The sequence below is a fragment of the Hylobates moloch genome, unplaced genomic scaffold (genome assembly GCF_009828535.3).
Source record: "Hylobates moloch isolate HMO894 unplaced genomic scaffold, HMol_V3 SCAFFOLD_14, whole genome shotgun sequence".
In the NCBI taxonomy this organism is placed as follows: Eukaryota; Metazoa; Chordata; class Mammalia; order Primates; family Hylobatidae; genus Hylobates; species Hylobates moloch.
The window spans coordinates 33986549-34006904 of record NW_026652289.1 but is presented as its reverse complement, the minus strand read 5'-3'; the positions used below and the strand labels follow the sequence as shown (position 1 = coordinate 34006904).

At 45.5% G+C, this 20356-nt stretch overlaps 1 protein-coding gene across 5 annotated transcripts in view; it reads left to right on the top strand.

The window, feature by feature from the left end:
* IGF1R (insulin like growth factor 1 receptor) overlaps window positions 1-20356 on the top strand; it is a 310252-nt gene that overhangs the window by 278313 nt on the left and 11583 nt on the right. For 3 of the 5 annotated variants that reach the window (XM_032175299.2, XM_058427622.1, XM_058427621.1), the window contains 6 exons: window positions 2254-2356; window positions 2928-2998; window positions 7508-7737; window positions 7999-8109; window positions 12196-12355; window positions 15945-16074. In XM_032175299.2, the coding sequence (XP_032031190.1) occupies window positions 2254-2356; window positions 2928-2998; window positions 7508-7737; window positions 7999-8109; window positions 12196-12355; window positions 15945-16074 (805 nt within the window). The remainder of the gene's footprint in view (window positions 1-2253; window positions 2357-2927; window positions 2999-7507; window positions 7738-7998; window positions 8110-12195; window positions 12356-15944; window positions 16075-20356) is intronic. The other 2 variants (XM_032175300.2, XM_058427623.1) reach the window with 1 other exon arrangement.

Sequence of the window (20356 nt, the reverse complement as noted above, 5' to 3'; positions counted from 1 at the left end):
TTAATCCTCAGAGGAGATGGAAGGTTTGGAAGCTTTCAGACAACTGCCTTCCTTTTAGGAACTCCTTGTGTGCCTGAATACTGTTAAATTACTCCTCAGGCTTCTCTTTTCCAGATGAAATAATCTCAGGTCTTTTGGCCTTTTCTTGTAGCCCAGTATCATACACCAGTTTCCCAGCCATTTAATCATTTTGTTCTTCTCTGGATGTGTTCCAGTTTCTCCATGTCCCTGTTGAAATGTGAAACTCAAAAAGAACACAGTACAGCCTGACCAGTAGTGTAAGTGATGTAAACAGCGGGCTTCAGGGGAAGAAAGAAAAATCTGCCAGCTTCCCCTTGGTAATGATCACCTCTGAGTGTTTTCAGGAATTACAAGATGCTGGAGCCTGCATCCATTTTGAGAGATACAATATCAATAAAAATAGGTTTTTTCTTCAATTAAAATACTTTTCATTTAAAAAATTAAAACAGCTTTAGTAGTCTTTAAAGAGTAACCATGATCACAGTTTTTAATGGCAAAATAATCATTGATAGGGGACTTAGGATTAATGTTAACTTGATCCAGTGATTCCAGGCCCATTTCCACACAGACATCTGTAGTTGGATGTCTCAGGTCTCAGATTCCTTATGCCAAAACCAAAATCACCGTTGTTGCCCTTGAAAGGCCTCTTCTCTCCTTTGCCCCTTAGCTCAGTCAGTGGCCTGGTAATCCATTTGTTACCCAAGCCAGGAACCTCACAGCATCCTTCACTCTTCTTTCTCTCCAGCCACCCCCTTTTCATTCCAACCCAAGCCTCAGGGATTCTGCCTCTTAAATGTCTCTGGAATCCAGCCCTCTGTCACCACCAGCACCGCCACAGCTCAGACTCCAGGGCACTCGCCCTGGGGGGATGGTATGAGCTATCATACTGTATGAACCTCATCCTGGGGCCATGGCTTACCAAGCCGGGTCATCTCTGTGAGTCTGCCTGGTGTAAAGACAAGGATCGATGACTACTTTGTAGGTCTGAACTGGGTAATGCAGAGCATGCCCTGGAGACATGGCATGTCCCCCCAGTTCTCTAAGACATGTCAGTGCCTTCTCTTACTGCCAAGTCCCTCGGTCTGTCCTCAGCACAGCCATTTCCCTGGAACTCGAATCTGATCAGTTCACTGCTGGGCCTGAAAGCTTTCGCTGGCTCCTTTTAATCTGCAGAATGAGGTTGAAACTGCTTAGCTTGGACAGGGTCCCTTGTGAGCTGGCCCTGACTTCTGTCCAGTATCATCATTTTCTAGGAAAGCCATTTCCCTGCAACGCCCAAGGAAAGCATATCATCAAGAAGTTTTCCCCTGGGGAGGTTCCCTTGACTCTCTTCTCTCTTCTCCCTTCCTCGCTGAATCCTTGCCATATGTGAAGTCCACTTTTCTAGTTATCATGCTACCTGTTGACACTAATTTCCCATGTCCCACAGAATGTACAGGGTGTGGGTCCATGTCCCTGGTGCCCAGCCTAGCGTCTGCCATACAAGTGCTGGTTCTGATGATTAGTGGCCTCTGTGGTCTTAGACTTGTAACAGGACTCAAATGTTTGCAGCAGCATTGGAAAGGGGTGTTATCCAGTGTGTGCATGTGTGTGTGTGTTTATTTTAAATTGTCTATGGAACTATCTCAAAGATTAAGGCCAGCAGGACTTGACCTATACATAGATGTAGACTATACATAGATGTAAGAATTTCTGTTCATTTTATGAAAATGAATAGAAATTTTCATTCTATTTATTAGAAATAGAATGCTTGCTGCTGCAAGCATTTGAGTCCTTTGACAGGTGTGAGATCACAAAGACCGCTTACCATCAGAACCAACACTTGTATGGCAGATGCTAGGCTGGGTACCAGGGACATGGACCAAACCCTGGAACATTCTGTGGGATGTGGGAAATTAGTGTCAAATGTATGCATTTTCACTAACAGTCATTAAACTGCATACAAAGATTAGTTTTCTTCAGTCTGTCATTGAAACGATTACACCAGAATATACTGTACTTTAAAAAATGAGTATATGCCTCAGTCTGCACATATTTACTCTTTTTTCAAATAATTGTTTGTTTGCCGTGTTCTATTTCTGACACCATTTACCTTCAGGAATTCTTACTGTATGATGGGGAATAAATGAATATACAGGTTTTTTTTTCATACTTTTGACTGAATGTAAAAAAAATGAAATGAGCAGATTGTTCACCTGGTGATATTTTATCATTTCCTCCTCTTTGCTGTAGCAGGATATGAAAACTTCATCCATCTGATCATCGCTCTGCCCGTCGCTGTCCTGTTGATCGTGGGAGGGTTGGTGATTATGCTGTACGTCTTCCACAGAAAGAGGTCAGTGATGTGCGAAGTTATGACTCTGTGGCTAAGTGGTTTGATGATTTGAATGTGAGTGAAGGTAATATTTTTGAAGATTTCAAGGAAATATTTTATGGACTGGAAAACCTGATTTTCCCATCAAATGTTCTTCCAGGAAAAGAGAACCTTTTCTAATGATTTTAACAACAGCCAAAATAATTTTTTGATAGTACAGACCTTCCCCTGGCTGGCTCCTCTGGTACACAGATACTGCTGCTGATGCATACTTTTCCAAACGTAATGCACTAGCCTTCCCAATCAAATAAGCCTTTTTATTTCCAATGAAGTAAAGAAACATGTTTCTTAAAAAGCTCTAATCTCAGGCTACTGAGGAAGCCAGAAGATGTGTTAGCAAATGTCTGCTGGCCCACCCAGGCCTGAATTGAGAATGTAGACAAGAGCTTCTGTAAACACTAAGCTCTCCCCATTCTCCTCTCCTGATACCGTGTGAGACAGAATAAATGAAAATGTTGTAGCGAAGATGAAAGTATATACAGAAATGTATGGAGGTGGGGTTTTGTTAACGTAAATTTAATCTTTTTGACAGAAATAACAGCAGGCTGGGGAATGGAGTGCTGTATGCCTCTGTGAACCCGGAGTACTTCAGCGCTGCGGATGGTAAGAGTGCAGGCCACCAGCACTGCCGGCGTGCAGGGGAGGTAGATCGGGAGCTTTCAGGAGGGTTGCTAATTGGGGAAAGGAAGGAGGTTTGCATTATTTTGAGCTACCTTTGGCCTTGGATCTGTCTTCATTAATATTTCTTTCTTTTTTTTTTTTAATCAAAGTTTTCAGCAGTTCAGTGAATATGTCAAAACTTGTGGGACTGTGTGGGGTGCCCCAAGGAAACACAGGCTTTAGAGATGAATGCGGCCAGCACAGTAATCAATTTACTTAATTGCTTGAGATGTTATGCTAGAATGAAAACAGATTTTTAATTGTTAACATCTAGTCAGAGGATATGCTGCAGCTGACAAAACAGTCCTTTTAAACTAGTTTCAGCTTGAGTATCATCTCATTATAATTGTCTTTGATGAATTACAGCTCTGCTTTTTTTATCGTGGAATTTTTCTGTCATTCCCTTCCGACTAGGGTCATACGCTCGTGGCTCATTCACATTCCCTTTGGTGATAACTAATGAGGGCCATTCAGTTAAGCGGCTGGGAAGGTCTGACGTGGAAGTTGAGTGATCCTCAATGGTTATTTCCTTTTTTGCTCTTTTCTTTCTAGTATTTTTATATCCAGACCTTTTGAGTGAGTTGGATTAGGGTGAGGGGTTGGTCACTGAGTCCAGTGATACTAGGACCCTTAACTGGCACTTTGCTAGGGGCTTTTACAGACACCGTCCCATTTGTTGCTTAAACCCCTGCAAGGTGAGTTTTCTTAATGCCCATCTGCAGGTGAGGAAATGAGCTCAGGGAAAAAACCTGTGCAGGCTCACATAGCTAGACAGTTGAGAAGTCAGGAGGAGAATGGAATCACTGTGGAAGGAGCTGTGAGGTCCCCCGGGCGGGCAAGGAAATAGCCTGCAGGAGGGGCTGGACCAGATTCATCAAATGAATAAATCAGTGCATGACGTTGAGTGAGTACGTTTAGAAAAAGTGTTTGCTGTCTTCTTGCCTCGGGAGAAGTGAAAGTAGATGCGGGAGAAGTGAAATAAAGAGACCTGATTATTCTAGTTGTTGTGATCAAATGAGAAAACATAAGAAAATGCTTTGATAATGTGAAAACACCGTTATACTATGTAGGGTTTTACTGTGTTTCTGTAATAATTTCTAATTCAGTTTATAATAAAGTCAAGCAAAAGCAGCCTCCTCCAAATGGGAATCAGGTGCAGAATAATGACATTATTTCTGTCTACATAAAGGTCTCACAAAGTTGTTTTTTTAATAGTAATATATACATACATCTGTATGTGTGTGTATATAAGGCAGAGAGAATATTCTGGACAGATGCACACCAGACTTATAAGAGTTGTTACTTGTGGAGAAGATCTTTCCCTTTTGAAAAAAAAAAAAAAAAAAAGCCAGATGTGGTCGCATGCGCCTGTAGTCCCAGCTACTCGGGAGACTGAGGTGAGAGGATTACCTGAGCCCAAGAGCTGCAGTGAGCTAGAATCCCACCACTGCACTACAGCCTATAGAGCGAGACTGGCTCTTAAAATCCAGCAAGAAGATAGATACGCATTGTTTGTATGAATAGTAGCTTCTAAAAAGAAAACCAGTAAGGAAGGGAGTCATCCCAGATAATGGAATTGATAGGAACAAGGCAAGACCACTCTCTCCCTCTGTGAGGGTGGACAGTGACTCTACCAGAGAAGCTATTCTGCTTTGAAATGCAGCACTAGAGGTTGGTGTGTGTAGCTTTTGACTGTGAAGTGTCCAGGAAGAGAAAGCATCAATACAACAAATTCAGATTCTCATGGCTCTCATGGTGACTTGAATTCACATTTTGTGTCCTTCTAGAATGCTTTCGTGATACATCTTGGTACTTCATTACAACAAAAACAAACTTATTGCCACCCAGGCCGACAGGTGGGAACAGTGTCACCTTATTTGAATTTAATTTATTCGGCCTTTGACAAGCACCATATAGCCAGTTTCCTCAAGGGGCAACAGAATGACATTGCAGTTCAAAAGTGCTTTAAAAACTTCTTTTTCCCAAAGCTATAATCTGCATGTCACCATTCTCCAGAGTACATTGAAAATCCCCTACAGGAAAGTGCTGATAACATTGTGCACAGAAACCACTCCTGGCTGGTAGTGCTGGGGACAGCTGCTTAAAGTCAGAGCTGTTGGGTTGAATTTAGAGAAAAGGATTGAGGGTATTGACTTCAGGGACATCCCAGGGAATGAATGTGATTGGTTTTAACTCCATGTTTTATGGCAGTCTAAATAGTTAATTCTGACTAAAAGCAAGCCTGGATTCTCAGAGATAAATGGCTGGAGACAGTGAACTCTTTATACTTTCTGAGGGGCATTGTGAAGAGGCTTATCTCCTGGGTTGTCTTGCATACTTACTCTCCTCTGACAAGCACCCGCCTCTTCTTCAGGGGTGCAAGCCACGTATGCCAGCTGGAGGGCAGAGTTCCATTCGTGAAACCCTTGAAACATATGGACTGAAATACAAAAATGTATAGGAAAGAAAACTGAAGATGATTAATGAAGTTCATATTGGACACCCCTCAGAGGCCTACAGTGATGGTGCCCCTCCTGGGCCTAATTTATAATGAACATCTCTCCTTTGAGACATCACTTAAGAGTCGATAGTTGGGATGTGGAGATGCTGGGATACAGTTGTCAGCCTCTCACATCCAGCCACAGGCCCAGGGTCAGCATCTGAAAGCATGAACGCAAAAACAGGCACCATCTCCACTTCCTGAGCCAGGACCACCTCCTTCCCACAGTCAGTGTGTGGTAGAGCCTGGTGGCAAGTCCCGTCAGGCGAGGACATTAGCAGACAGCATCAGAGGAATTACATTTCATATGGATCTTATGGAATAGGTTGATTTCATTTTCATTTTTACGCTACCCATTTGGAGGTGTAGAATTAATTGAGCCTCTGTTTGGTTTTGTTTTCTTTCTTTCCAACCTTTTTCCTTTCTTTCTCTTTGTTTTGCCTTCCTTCCTGCCTAGAAATATTTATTCATTCATTCATTCATTTTTTTAAGACAGGTTCTCACTCTGTTGCCCAGGCTGGAGTGCAGTGGTGCAGTCTCAGCTCACTGTAGCCTCAACCTCCTGGGCTCAGGCGATTCTCCTGCCTCAGCCCCCTGAGTAGCTGGGATTCCGGGTGTGCACCATCACACCTGGCTAATTTTTTAATAGAGATAGTGTTTTGCCATGTTGCCCAGGCTGGTCTCAAATTCCTGGGCTCAAGCGATGCTCCCATCTTGACCTACGATTACAGGCGTGAGCCACCGCACACGGCCCATTTATTTTCTTAAACCAGATCGAATCTAAACAGAAACTGGAGAAGAAATCCTATTCAGGCTTGGTGTATACTGTGCATTCCTCCCGGATCCTTACCCATTGGTCAAGGTCTGTGAGTTCACAGAGCCCAGGCCAGAGCCCTGGAAACGCCTCTGCTCACAGCTGCCTAATTGCCTCTCCACACTGGGCACCACCAGGTCTCTCCCTCAGTCTCAGAGCTCAGTTGCTTCTGCACCTCATCAGGGATCCAGCCGTCAAAGCCAAGGCTGGGGGACACTTTGACTAGAGTAATCCTACCAATAATGCAGTTCACCTTTGTAACTGCAAATTTCCTAGTAGCCATATTTTTTAAAAGTAAAAAGAAACAGATCAAATGCATTTTAATAATGTTTTTTAGTTCCAATAATACGTTTCATTTAACCCAGTATATCCAAAATATCCATTTTAACATGCAATCAGTATTAAAGTTACCTAAAAATTTCACTTTTTTTTTTTTTTTTGGTCTAATCTTTGAAATCCCATGTGCATGTCTCAGATTGGACTAGCCACATGGAATGCTCAGGAGTCCCATGTAGGGACCAGCTACCATGTTAGATAACCCAGGCATAGCATCTGTGTTGAGGACCCTGACGCCTCTTTTGGATTCATCCAAGAAGTAGGACCTTGCATGCACCATCATCACCTCTCATATGTGACTGTGGCCTTTTTCCCAACCCAGCGTAAGAACTCTTCCCTCTCCCTACCACTCTCCTCCTTTTTACATTTGCATTTTAATCTGTTGATGAAGATGGGTAAAATCCTGCTTGACCATTTCATTCAGTTTCTCTATCCCCTATGGTTAATTTGTTTTTTTTTTCAAAAATGTATTTTTATGTGATGAAAAGAAATTTTTAAAAAACAACTGCTTTCTTTCCTATACTAGACTTCTTGCTTTGTTCTGGTCCTTCTATCTATTAATATCCTCAAATTATCTTGAAATCCTCAGAGATTTGAAATACTAGTACTGACTGTACAGTTTTCTTACTCAAATCTATAGCATGTGGAAAGTTGAGAGCAAGCCATGCCATCGCCTCCTGGTGTTCTCCTTTGTGGGTTTAAGGAAGCAGCATCTTATATTCTTTGGCTTAGAGTTCCCCCAAAGCACGTTCTGTCTAAGGGCTTGTTTCTGTACCTGCTTTAATTACGGTTTCTTCTCCAGTGTACGTTCCTGATGAGTGGGAGGTGGCTCGGGAGAAGATCACCATGAGCCGGGAACTTGGGCAGGGGTCGTTTGGGATGGTCTATGAAGGAGTTGCCAAGGGTGTGGTGAAAGACGAACCTGAAACCAGAGTGGCCATTAAAACAGTGAACGAGGCCGCAAGCATGCGTGAAAGGATCGAGTTTCTCAACGAAGCTTCTGTGATGAAGGAGTTCAATTGTCACCATGTGGTAAGAGAAAGTTCCTGAAAAGCCAAAATGCAGCACAGGGAGAGGGTATCACAAGCCTCCCAGTATGTTCTTGGCTACATGGACCCGTGAGTTTGGTGTCTTGCCTTTGCCTTCTAGACAGTTACCCCGTTACCTCACTGTTACCTTCAGACCCCTGTGCTCAGACCAGGCCGCAGCACCACAGAGACAGTTCCAGACAACACAGGCACCAGCCAGGGCCACCCTGACCCTCTGAGTCTTTCTCTTTTTGATTCCTCCCAGGTGCGATTGCTGGGTGTGGTGTCCCAAGGCCAGCCAACACTGGTCATCATGGAACTGATGACACGGGGCGATCTCAAAAGTTATCTGCGGTCTCTGAGGCCAGAAATGGAGGTCAGTTTTCATTTGCACCAGTATTGGCATGTTGCCTTGCCCGCTCTCTTTCCTTTAGAACCTCCCTGCAAGGAAATGCTGTGTCTTTAAATCAGTTTACTTTCCAGCATCCAGTGTTTGTTACCGCATACTCGGTTATAGGTCATTTGTGCAAAGGATTTTCCCGACTAGAGTCGGACTCTGATCTTCGTGAGGGGAACTTCCTGTTCCTTAGATTGCCTCTGCTGAGCCCCTCTGTGCCTTTGTTCCTGCATTCCCTCCGCCCCCAGTCCCCTCCCCACATCAGTGTCCACCTGCCAAGCCAGGCCAGTGCCACTCCCTCCCCGAAGCTTTCCTGCCCCACTCCAGTAACTATCTCCTCTGCTAACTTCTCGATGTGCTTGACTCACATCCTGGCATGCGCTCTCTCTCGTTGTGTTGTGTTGTGTTGTTGTTGGAGTGTGTCCCCCCTCCACCTATTGTGTTTAGCTTTTCATCTCAGTCCAAGTGTGTGGCTCAGGGCCGCATTTGTGGCAGGCACTCTGTCAATAAATGTGTGTTACAGTTCAAGGTTAAGCTGCCTGGATTCTTGCCCTTGCATCTGGGCAGTTGCTGGGTGATTTCCCACCCAGCTCTGTGCGCAAGATGTTCACTCATTCATAAACCCCCTCCCCACACACAGCCCCCTTCGCCGGCATTGTTGGCAGTCCATGTCTTTGCCACTGGGAATCTGGTTTCCTCAAACTCTACGTCCACGTTTCAGGATTGATCCAGAGTCAGTGTCTTGCTTGCGCTTTTGAACGAATGATCCCACCTCAGCTGCAGGATTTCTGCTTAGTTTCCTAAAAATTTCACTTTGAGTTAGGAGCTTCAAATTCTAAACCTGCTAAAGTCCTATGCAATTTTTCATTAAAAGCCACCGTGGTGTCTCCCCCCTCTGTAGTATTAACCCACAGGCCAGCTTTTTAACATATACGGGCATGACTTTTGAGTAATTAATTCTACAAATAAACTGGGAGATAAATGCTGAGAAATAAAGCCAGCAGCAACTGCATTTTCATTTGGTTGCCTCCGTGGGTCTGAAGTCCTCCCTTTGACCCTTTCTTTGCTACTTACTGGGTAAGCGGTGTGTCTGCTTTTATTCCTTAGAAGCAGTAACTTCTTCTTCTTGGCCCCTTTGGAAATTCTTTTGCTGTTCTTCATTTGGGCTTAATTTTTTTTTTTTTAAATGTTCTTTGAATCGGCACCTTAATCATCTCCCAAGTGACAGTTTCTTAATTTCAGTTCCAAACACCTGTTCACATATGACTTCATTTATTTACAGCACATGGTGTTTGGGGCCAAGTGTGGACTGGGGCTCCAAGCAGGATGGTTAACAAAACTCCCACCCTCTGTTCTGCCAGGCATTGGTCCCCAGCACCGCTGGGTGTTAGTGCCTCTTCCTGGTTCACTCACTTTCTCTGTCTCTGTCTCTTTCTGTCTCTCTGTCTCTCTCCCTCTCTCTGTGTCTCTCTCACTCTCTTTCTTTCTTTCGAGATGGAGTTTTGCTCTGTTGCCCAGGCTAGGGTGCAGTGGCGTGATCTCAGCTCACTGCAACCTCCACCACCCGGGTTCAAGCGATTCTCCTGCCTCAGTCTCCCAAGTAGCTGGGATTACAGGTGTGCACCACCATGCCCACCTAATTTTTGTATTTTTAGTAGAGACGGGGTTTCACCATGTTGGCCAGGCTGTTCTTGAACTCCTGACCTCAGGTGATCCACCCATCTCAGCCTTCCAAAGTGCTGGGATTACAGGTGTGAGCCGCTGCGCCTGGCCCTTGGTTCACTTTAATACACAAAACAGCATGAAGGAGAAAAGCTTGATGAAATAGGCAACTAGAGATCTGGCAAAGTATTTCTTGCCAGCATCGATTGAGGCACCTCTGAAAAGTCCGAAACTCACTCCCTTTCTCCCCAGTTTCAGGCACAGAATAAAAATTCAGAACACATGGCCTTGGTCCTGGCTCTGCGGCTGGCCGCCTGTGGTCCTCAGACAGCCACTGCAGGTTCCTGGGCCTCAGTGTCCTCAATATAAAATAAGAGGGTGGGACAAGATTACTGAAGTCCCTTTCAGAACTAAAATTCACCTTTAGATTGGTCAGATTTAAATTTTCTTTCTAGCTCATGTCAAGTAATAAAATGTGTGCACTTACCCTGCAGTTTCATTGTATTCAACCTGCTCCCCTGACTAAGATTCACTTATGCATCTCACTACGAGTGTGTGTATATGTATACTTGTCTTAAATAGCTCTAACCAAATTAAAGGAAAGAATGGTAGTGTAACACCGTGAATTGACAAAATTTCAGCCCTCTCTCTTTCTCCGTGCTTAAAATTGAGTGCTTTTGTTGATTTTGTTGTTCACGGCAATTATAAATGACCACTTCATAACACATATACGTCATACTGTAATATTTAAGAATCGTGAGCATAAACTTTACATTTCACGTGCATATTTCCTAATGCATCACACATATCTAAAGCCCTAAAAAGTAGTGATTTGGACTTACCCCCAGTGACTTAATGTTGCTTCCCCAGATAACCACGTGGTAAGTGTTTTAAGTCACCAAGAGACAGCTTTGACAGCCTGTTCAGAATTCAAAGGTTTGTGTCGCTGAGTGTAGAGAACCAACCAAGAAGTACAGAGGAGTTGTTATACTGATTCCAAATACTAGCTTTCCGTAGAAACTAGCACCTCACAGGGCAACAGTTGACCAGCCTGGCCAACATGGTGAAACCCCGTCTCTACTAAAAATACAAAAATTAGGTGGGCATGGTGGTGCACACCTGTAATCCCAGCTACTTGGGAGACTGAGGCAGGAGAATCACTTGAACCCGGGTGGTGGAGGTTGCAGTGAGCTGAGATCACGCCACTGCACCCTAGCCTGGGCAACAGAGCAAAACTCCATCTCGAAAGAAAGAAAGAGTGAGAGAGACACAGAGGAGAGGGACAGAGAGACAGAGACAGAGAGAGAAAGTAAGTTTCCGTAGAAACTAGCACTGAGCATTGACTATGTGCCAGGCACCACTGGGCACTTTCTGTGCATGGCCCCAGGTCATCATCTCATCAGTGAAACAATTGTGATACCCCATGTGGAAAAGCCTGGGCATGCTCATCTGGTGGCCAGCCTACAGGTATGGGACCTATCAGAGCCCTGTGGCTTTGCAGTGTTGTATGAGATGCTTTGTGGTCAGGAAAACCAAGGTAGAGTCTATTGCACTTGTATATGCAAAAATAAAAGGTAGCATTAAAGTTAGGGACTAGTGATTGTTTTAGGATGGAGAGACTTGGGCATGTGTTTTATATAAAACTTTTTTCTAAATGGATGTATTATTTAGGGGTAATTCTTTTTAATTCCAAAGCCAGCATGTTGCTGTCCTCTGCAAAATAGGAGATGCTTATCCATGTTACTTATTCCCGGTCTCCTCCAAGACGAGCTTCAGCTGGACTTCAGTTGCCAAGGACTTGTCTTCCGTAATGCCCACAGAAAAAAAATAATGCCACATTGTAAGGTGGAAAAAATAATCCTGGTATTTTTGTATTTTAGAAGAAGGTTGAAGGGAAAGAAAAGGATTAAATAATTTATAACGATGCTTTTATGGGAAATAAAATATACCACGTCCATTTGGAAACATGTTTGCTTACTTCCACGCGGCCTTTGAAACGTGCTCTCCTTTCTCTTACCTGTACTTTGGTGATGGAAATAAAAGGAACATATAAACGAATAGGAATTTGAGTAACTGAGAATCCTTACTACCAAAAATGGCTTGTTTCACTTTAAAAAAATTTTGCTCTAGCCAAAATAGAACATGCTGGTCCTAGAGAGTGAAAATTGGTGTTTCCCTCACCAGCTGGGGTGTGGTCAGGGAGCAAGTGCAGATGAGCTTGCGGGGAGCAAGCAGGTGCCATGCTCTCCATGATGGTTTGTTCCTTCCGAGCAAGTCCTGGTTTCTTAGCATAAACAACCCACGGTGCCCAGATTGAACAAAGATGCTATGCAAACCTCGAAAGAAATTGGCCTGGAAAAAAAATCCAAAATTCTCATGTGAATTTTTTTAAATCTCCAACAGAATAATCCAGTCCTAGCACCTCCAAGCCTAAGCAAGATGATTCAGATGGCCGGAGAGATTGCAGACGGCATGGCATACCTCAACGCCAACAAATTCGTCCACAGAGACCTTGCTGCCCGGAATTGCATGGTAGCCGAAGATTTCACAGTCAAAATCGGAGGTGTGTCCTTAGCTTTCCAGGTCTGGGCAAGAACTAAACTCAGGTGTTTTGAGGACCTTGTTGGCATTAGTCTGCCCCTGGAGAGGTTTTCTAGTGTGTCCCTTGAGTGCACAGACTCTTTCTTGGGAATGAGGTGATTGTCTCCAGTTGATGGTCACAAACCTGGCGCGGTCGGTCCCAGTGCTGATAGCTCATGGATATGGTGGTTCAGATACTGGGCATGGTCCCTGAGGCTGGCTCTCCAGACGTTTGAGGCATTTCTTGGTAGAACACTTCTTAGCACTGGTTACAGAAATAATTAAGACAGTGTCTTCAGGAGATTTTGACTTGGGAATAAAACTCACTGTCCAACCTTGCATTCATCCCTCCAATTTTCCTAGCTTATAAGGAGCATTGCTCCCCTTCCAGGGACCCACATTGTTTTCTAAGAGGCAAGCTACCCTAATGACGAAGCCTCTGCACGGAGCAGGAGCAGTGGCAGGAGCTGACATGGCAGTCCCTTAGGTGAGGGACAATCACTGCTCACTGGGTTTCACGGCCGGGGTTGGCCAGCCTCCAAGCTCTCGACCACTCTCTCACAACACTTGCTGTCCTGCTCTTAGCTGACCAGCCTGCTGGTTAGACCCCCTTGTTGCCACCACCCACTGTCACACCAGAAAAAGGGGTTGGATTGAATTTCTGAGCAATGGTTAAAACTCACTTCAGCTTTTAGGTTTGTGTTATTACTTTGGTCTTTTAATCTGCCTAATAAAAACACACATAACATCAGGGCTGCTCAGGAAACCACCTGCTTTTACCAGGATTCTCATCTTCCCACTATGATATGATGATAGTTTAGGAAAATACCAAATATTTATCTTGAGAAACTGCAGGGGAGATTTAACACCCAAAAGAAGCTATTTCAAATGGACCTCTGTGTCTAGTTCTTGAACTGCCTTTTCTGGAAGTGTTCACCTTCCTTTAGTAACATATTTTTTTCCTTTAGTAGTGATGTTTTAATGAAATGTTTTAGCCCCTTTAGTGAACAATGAGAATCTTTTAGAGAACGGTTTCTTTTTTTGAGATGGAGTTTTGCTCTTGTTGCCCAAGTTGGAGTGCAGTGGTGCAATCTTGGCTCACCACAACCTCCACCTCCCAGATTCAAGCGATTCTCCTGCCTCAGCCTCCTGAGTAGCTGGGATTACAGGCACATGCCACCATGCCCAGCTAATTTTTTGTATTTTTAGTAGAAACAGGGTTTCATCATGTTAGCTAGGCTGGTCTTGAACTCCTGACCTCAGGTGATCCACCCACCTCAGCCTCCGAAAGTGCTGGGATTACAGGCATGAGCCACCATGCCCGGCTGAGAATGGTTTCTAAAGTAGGGGTGAGTGTCTTTCTTTTTACTCTGTAGGAGCTAGAGATATTGAAATGGAGCCATATCCCAGAGCCCACATCCCTCCGTCATCAGAGTTCCTCATTCAGGATCTGCCAGTGTGTCCCTAGGTTTGGCACGTTGAGACGTCCTCACGTTTGGTGCCCTGTGAAGCTGGGCAGCCCTCAGAGAGGCAAAGGAGTCCGAAGAGGCCGTCCTGCCTCAGGGCTCCCGGGAAAGAGCTGCCCGCGTCCCTGGCTGGGCTTCCTTTGTGCACCCAGCTCGTTTCTCCTTCCCCTCCTCCTTCCCTCTCTGTAGAACTCAGATTGTCCCCATGGAAATGCCAGCCAGCTCCCCTTTCCCAGTGCAGGGGAGAGCACAGGGACTGAGGAGCCAGGTAGGCCTGAGGTGGGCCAGTTCTGCCACTAATGGATGAGAGACTTGGGCCAGGTGCCTTACATCTGGGAGCTTCAGTTTCCTCACCTCGGAAATAGGGTGATAATGTAACAGACCCCATGGGATTATGAGAAGGACTTGGTGCAGGAAAGCAGCAGCACATGCCTGGCATGGGGCAGGGCCTTTCCAGATGGCAGTTGCTGTCTGCGTCTTCTTCCCACCCTCCTGGCACGTGGGAAGGACTCAGTTTCTCCCCACTGTGTGTCACCCTGAGAGAGGTGTTTTTTGTGCCAATTGCCATTTTAAATCCAAATCAGCAGGGATCATGTTTGCTGTTGAACCATGTGGCATATTTATAGTGATTGTTTTTGTAATCATGGTTTTTCTTTCTAGAATTTCAAGTTTTTCATTTGTGCTGAGGAAGATCGTTTGTGTTTTTTAATAGGGTTCCTTCTTTTCCACCTTGTGCAAGTAAAGGCAAATCTCCTATTTGCATGTCACTGGATTAATTCACAGATAACACTTTCGCACTTCATTTTTATTCTTCACAAGGGTTCAAGATGTTTTCCCAATGCCCAGCATCTCATGGATGACAAATATGACAAGTAATTTTACCAGAGGCAGTTTGAGGGCTCTTAGCATAGCACAAGTAAATTATGTTGGTTCAAGTCCAAGGAACTATGGTCTCTTTGTGTTTGCTTTTGTAGCCTTACCTCTTTGTGGCATGAGTTAGAGACATACATGAGCATTTTGAAGTAGAGCAGCCCTTTCTCCTGGGAAGGAGAACAGAAGAGTCCACTTAAGAAAAGGTTGTATGATTGAGTGCAGAATCAAAATGTGACAAAGCAGCAATAATTTAGGATTATAAAGGGACCTGCCATCAGACATAATTATGTGGCATCTTCTGGAGACATGGAAAATGGAAGAAATTTTCAAAAATGAGTGGGAGTATTATGTTGAAAAACGGTATTGAGTAATAGCTTCAGGGGCCTCGTAAATAGCATCTCTTCGGCATCTAACTGGGTACTTTTGTCATCATGAATTGTTACTCTGAATATTTTCCCACTTATTAAGCAGTGAAATTATTTTCTCCAGTGATGGGGCAGTGCTACCAAGTTAAGTAAGCATCTGTACTCTCCTGTTTATTTGGTCAGGTTTTAAAACCATGTGTAAATGACCATTGGTCTCTGCAGTACTACATATTTTCTTAAATTGTGGGACTCTAATTTTTACACCGCCTCCTTTTTTCTTATTTTTATTTTCGAGACAGGGTCTCACTCTGTCACCCAACCTGGAGTGCAGTGTTGTGATCATGGCTCACTGCAGCCTCAACCTCCAGGGCTCAAGTGATTCTTCCACCTTAGCCTCCCAAGTACCTAGGAACACAGGTGCACACCACCACTCACAGCTGGCTAATTTTTTATTTTTATTTTTTATACAGACAGGGTCTTGCTATGTTGCTCAGGCTGATCTTGAATTCCTGGGTGCAAGCCATCTTCCTGCTGTGGCCTCCCAAAGTGCTGGGATTACAGGCGTTCAGTCACTGCACTCAGCCTGCCTCTCAGTTAGATGCAATAAGGGAATTAACTTCTTAAGGGAATCAAATTGTAAATATATTAGAAGTGGAGATTGCTTGGTATTTGCTCATCATGTGATTAATCATCCCTTACTGTCTCCACCTTATAAAATTGCAAACCCTAATATTTGGCCGCCTTAAAGTGGGACGTGTCTTGTGTCTTGCCTTGTGTCTCTCCACACGTAATGAGTGTAGTGTCCTCTGCTATGACAGTAGTGGTCCTGCTCCAGCGTGTGACTCTGCGCCCTCTCTTCCCCTTACAGATTTTGGTATGACACGAGATATCTATGAGACAGACTATTACCGGAAAGGAGGGAAAGGGCTGCTGCCTGTGCGCTGGATGTCTCCCGAGTCCCTCAAGGATGGAGTCTTCACCACTTACTCGGACGTCTGGTATGAGAGCCTTTACTGCATTGCCAGCCTGCAGCCCCCAGCCTCCGCACTTCCCACCAGCTTAGTCTCTAGGGCTTTATCTTTCTCTGTTCATTTCCAGCTTAGCTCAGTGTTGTGAGAGCCACACTTCATCATTGAGGGGTTCCTTTTGTCAGTGGGCTAGCTAAGGGCAGAAGGGCATTTGTGGGATTTTAAAGAATTTGTGGGACCAACATTCTTTCCGTCTTCAGCAGATACCGATTATGTTTCCAGGAGCTGGGATGTGCCAGAAGCCGTCACCTCTTTTTGTTTCTCCTCTGCCTGCCTTCTTTCTCTTTTCCTCTTTCTCAATAAACAGATACTGTGTGTCTGCCTCACCTAATCTAACCCTCAGATTGCAGACAGTGCTTTATTTAGCCCCAAAGCTTATGAGTCCTGATTGTGTTTTCCTGCTGGTCCCATCTGCCGTCTGTCTTTCAGTGGGCATCCACCGTTGTGCACCCAGGGATGGTTATGGGAAGCAAAACGTCTCCCTTAATCGTAAACAGTGTCTTCCAGCGGAAGGCCATCGGCCGAGGGATCAGAGGCCTCTCGGTAGTATTGTTTATTGCGGTTTCTTGGCAACATTGCAGAGAGGCAGTCAGGTTCTGAAATACAACTGAGGTTATTGGCAGGCTGAGGCCCTGGCACAGGCACCTTCTAGAATGTCAACTAGTGTCTTGGCTTTCCTCTGGGGGGATCCCGTTGCTGTTGTGTTACAGAAATGGTAGTTGTTTACTCCAACTGTCTGGATGACCGCATAGAGGAACTATTTCAATAGTGACTGACATCATTTTTTTTTTAACCTCATAAACCTTTCACAGTTCAGGGGCCTTGGATCTTATTTTGAAGACAGGTGCAAATTGGAAATAGCATTTGAATATGACCCGGCAAAGCATGATTGCTTCTTAAGCTCAAGTATGAGATCTGTTTTGCAATCAGCTTGTCCAAGATGGTTATCTCTTTACTCTCAAATCAAAGCGCTCAGCATGGTGTTTAGAGATTGGGATGGTGAGGAGAGGGCAAGCCTGGGTATGTGCATGCATCTGTTTATTCCAGGCTTCGTGCCTCCAAGAGCTTGGAGGTCGGCTTGTAGTATAATAAAATAGAAAACTATACAGCCAGGGAGAACAGAAGCAGGATAGAACGATAAAGTGTTGTTCCTATCTCTCAGGCAAATGTTACCCAAATTCTGACTAACAGTTACTGCACAAGCAGCAACAAAGGGACATACAGTGTGTTCAATGCCAGTTTCTTTTTTTTCTTTTTTTGGAGACGGAGTTTCGCTCTGTCACCCAGGCTGGAGTGCAGTGGCGCGATCTTGGCTCACTGCAAGCTCCACCTCCCGGGTTCACGCCATTCTCCTGCCTCAGCCTCTCCGAGTAGCTGGGACTACAGGCGCCCACCACCACGCCCGGCTAATTTTTTGTATTTTTAGTAGAGACGGGGTTTCACCGTGGTCTCGATCTCCTGACCTCGTGATCTGCCCGCCTCGGCCTCCCAAAGTGCTGGGATTACAAGCGTGAGCCACTGCGTCTGGCCTCAATGCCAGTTTCTGTCCATTTGACTACATGACTACTATGAACCAATAGGAAAAGTTATGTATAAACATGAATAGGCATTTGGTATTCATTCCATGAAATGCTCAGGCATTGACAGTGCTTCAGGTTTTGTTTTTTAACACAGACTTTGAGGATAGCACAGGTCAGGAAGGCCAGGGCGTTGGAGTAGGTTTCTCAGCTGTCCAGGCTCTAAACTAAAGCTGTCCCTCTCAAAGGAATGGAAATGATTTTAGATTGTATTCAACAGCACAAAGCAATGATTCCTAAATAGTTAAAAATCTAGAAAGAAACACAAAGAATTTTATTTGACTTTGTAGAAGAGACCCCAGAATTTTAGGATTTGGGATGTATGCCTGCAGTCAGGCCCAGTCCCCAACGCACCCACAGATCTTTGACAGCTGGTGGTTGAGCTTCTGCTAAGAGGTTTCCAGGGACTCCATGTTCACCTCCTCACAAAGGCAGGCCAGCCTCATCCTTTAGACAGCCTTGTTCTTAGCAAATCCCTCTTGTTCTGCTACGTCAGCCTCTGTGTGACACCCATTGGACCTTCTCTGTGTAGCACAATTGCATGCCTCGCTCTGTTCTTCATAGATAGGTCCAGGAGTCATCTAAGGAGGGGTGTCTGTTCTAGCCAGAACACCTCCAGGTTTCCTGCTGTCTGCCAGGACTTCATTCCCAGGCCCTTGGGCGCTGCGGCTGCTCTCCCTGCAGCTCCCTGTAGCACCACTTCCCTCTGAAATGACAAGGGTGCCCTCTAGGTGTGGAGGAAACCAGACAGAGGACTGGGGAGCCGCACCCCACAGCCTAGAGCTGTGCCTTCTTCCCGAGCATCTGGATCACCCAACACATATTCTTTATTTTTTTATTAAGACGCTTTCCAAATAGTCACAAATAGCCAAGGTTATTTGCTTCTTTCATGGCTAATTACCATCTGTGGGGAATGTGGATTTCTCTGTAGGTTTTAATTTGCTGGAGAGTGGGCCATTGCTACCATCCCCTCCTGGTGTGGGGAATTATAGTTACTGAATGTTGCCTCCAGCCAGCACGGGCATTGCGGGGGGACTCACAGCCATGGGTCTGCCCCCTGGGGAAACAACCTCAAGGTTCCCAATTAGAAAGGGCTTTACACAGAGACATTTATCTAATGTTTGAAGGTTAAATCTATCCATGAAATGGAAGACTTGATTTTATATGAAGTCATGAATAGCCAACACCACATAGTAAAATACCGGCTTTGAAAACCACAGAGGTGTTGCGTATTTCTCAGTGCTTCTGACTGGCTGTGTGGCCCTGGTTAAACCTCAGAGCTTCTCTGGACTTCGGTTGCTCCATCTGTAAGTCAAGGTCTGTCTAGAGAAGTCTGCGGTACCTGAATAGATGTTTAAATGCCTCCTGTGGCAACTGGTGTTGTGTAGAGATGGTTCGGTGTCCACACCTTGCAATTATCACAAGCTGTGAAGGACGACAGACTCCAGCACTCGGTGGCCCTCAGTGACAGGTGATGTTGACCTCAGACAAGAGTTGCTCAGGAGATAGGCTTTGCAGTTCAACTCGACAAGCATTTATGGAGAGCTAGGCCTGCTACCTCCTGTATTGTTGCCTGTGTGTGATGGTAAGGCTCTTGGGGGTGTGGAAGATGCAGGGATGATGATGATGATAACGATGACGACGACGACGACGTCGTCCTGGTCCTTGAAGGATAAAGTCTTACGGAGAAGAGGAAGCAATTCTGACAGTTTGGGGTTGCAGAAGCCTTCACAGAAGAGATGAAGTTGTGTAGGCACCCTAAGTATGGATTGTCACAAAAGGAGCACTAGGAAGCAGGGCGGGGCGGAGGTGGGGGTTCCTGGCAGTGGGAATGCTGGGCAGGCATGGCCGTAGGGAGCACCTGCTGCAGGTGGGGTTGGTGAGGTTTCCTTGGGGGACTTAGGCTGCAGAGCGATCAAGCCAGGCCTCAGCTGTTGTGTTAGGCATCCTGGACTAATTCTTTAAGCCCTGTTAAGGTCTCTGAACCGGAGGGTGATGAGAGCTGTGCTTGAAGAAGTTCTTGTTAGCAGAGTATATGGCTGCATTGAGCAAGATGCTGTAACCAAAGAAGAGAGGGCTGTGGCGGGCCAGGCGAAGAGGATCCCGCACACTGAGGGAGCTCTGGGGGACAGAGGAGGGTGCCAGACCTTGGACAGATGCGAGCCTGGGTGGACAGGTCGCAGTGGGACTCCGAGGAGGCCGAGGGCGTGGGTGACAGCAGGCCAGCTGCTCAGGTGGAATGGGCATCAGCTGCAGGGAAGCTGGGGGAAGAACAGGGCACAAATCAGAGTTCAGTGTGAGACGCAGTGAGTTTGTGGGTAGCCCAGTAACCAGGAACTTGGAATGGAGCAGTTGGGCCGTGAGGGCCAGGGTGGGAGCCGTGCCGTGAGAACTGGCTGCCTGCAAGCCGCTGACACAGCCAGGAAAGGCACGTGGGGCAAGAGGAGAAGTGGGTCTGGGAGGGAGCCACATCCTCAGGCCATTTCCCAGACCAGCCTACAGTCAGCAAAAGCAGAGAGCTGGTCGTTTCTTCTTTTTTATTTTATTTTTAATTTTTTATTGTTGGAGAGCTAGTCATTTCTTATACCAAGCTGCATTTCAGATGTGTGGGTCCTACTGCCACTGGCATCTGAGGCATGCTGCCCGTATGGCTGGGCTGGTTGTGGAAGGCAGAG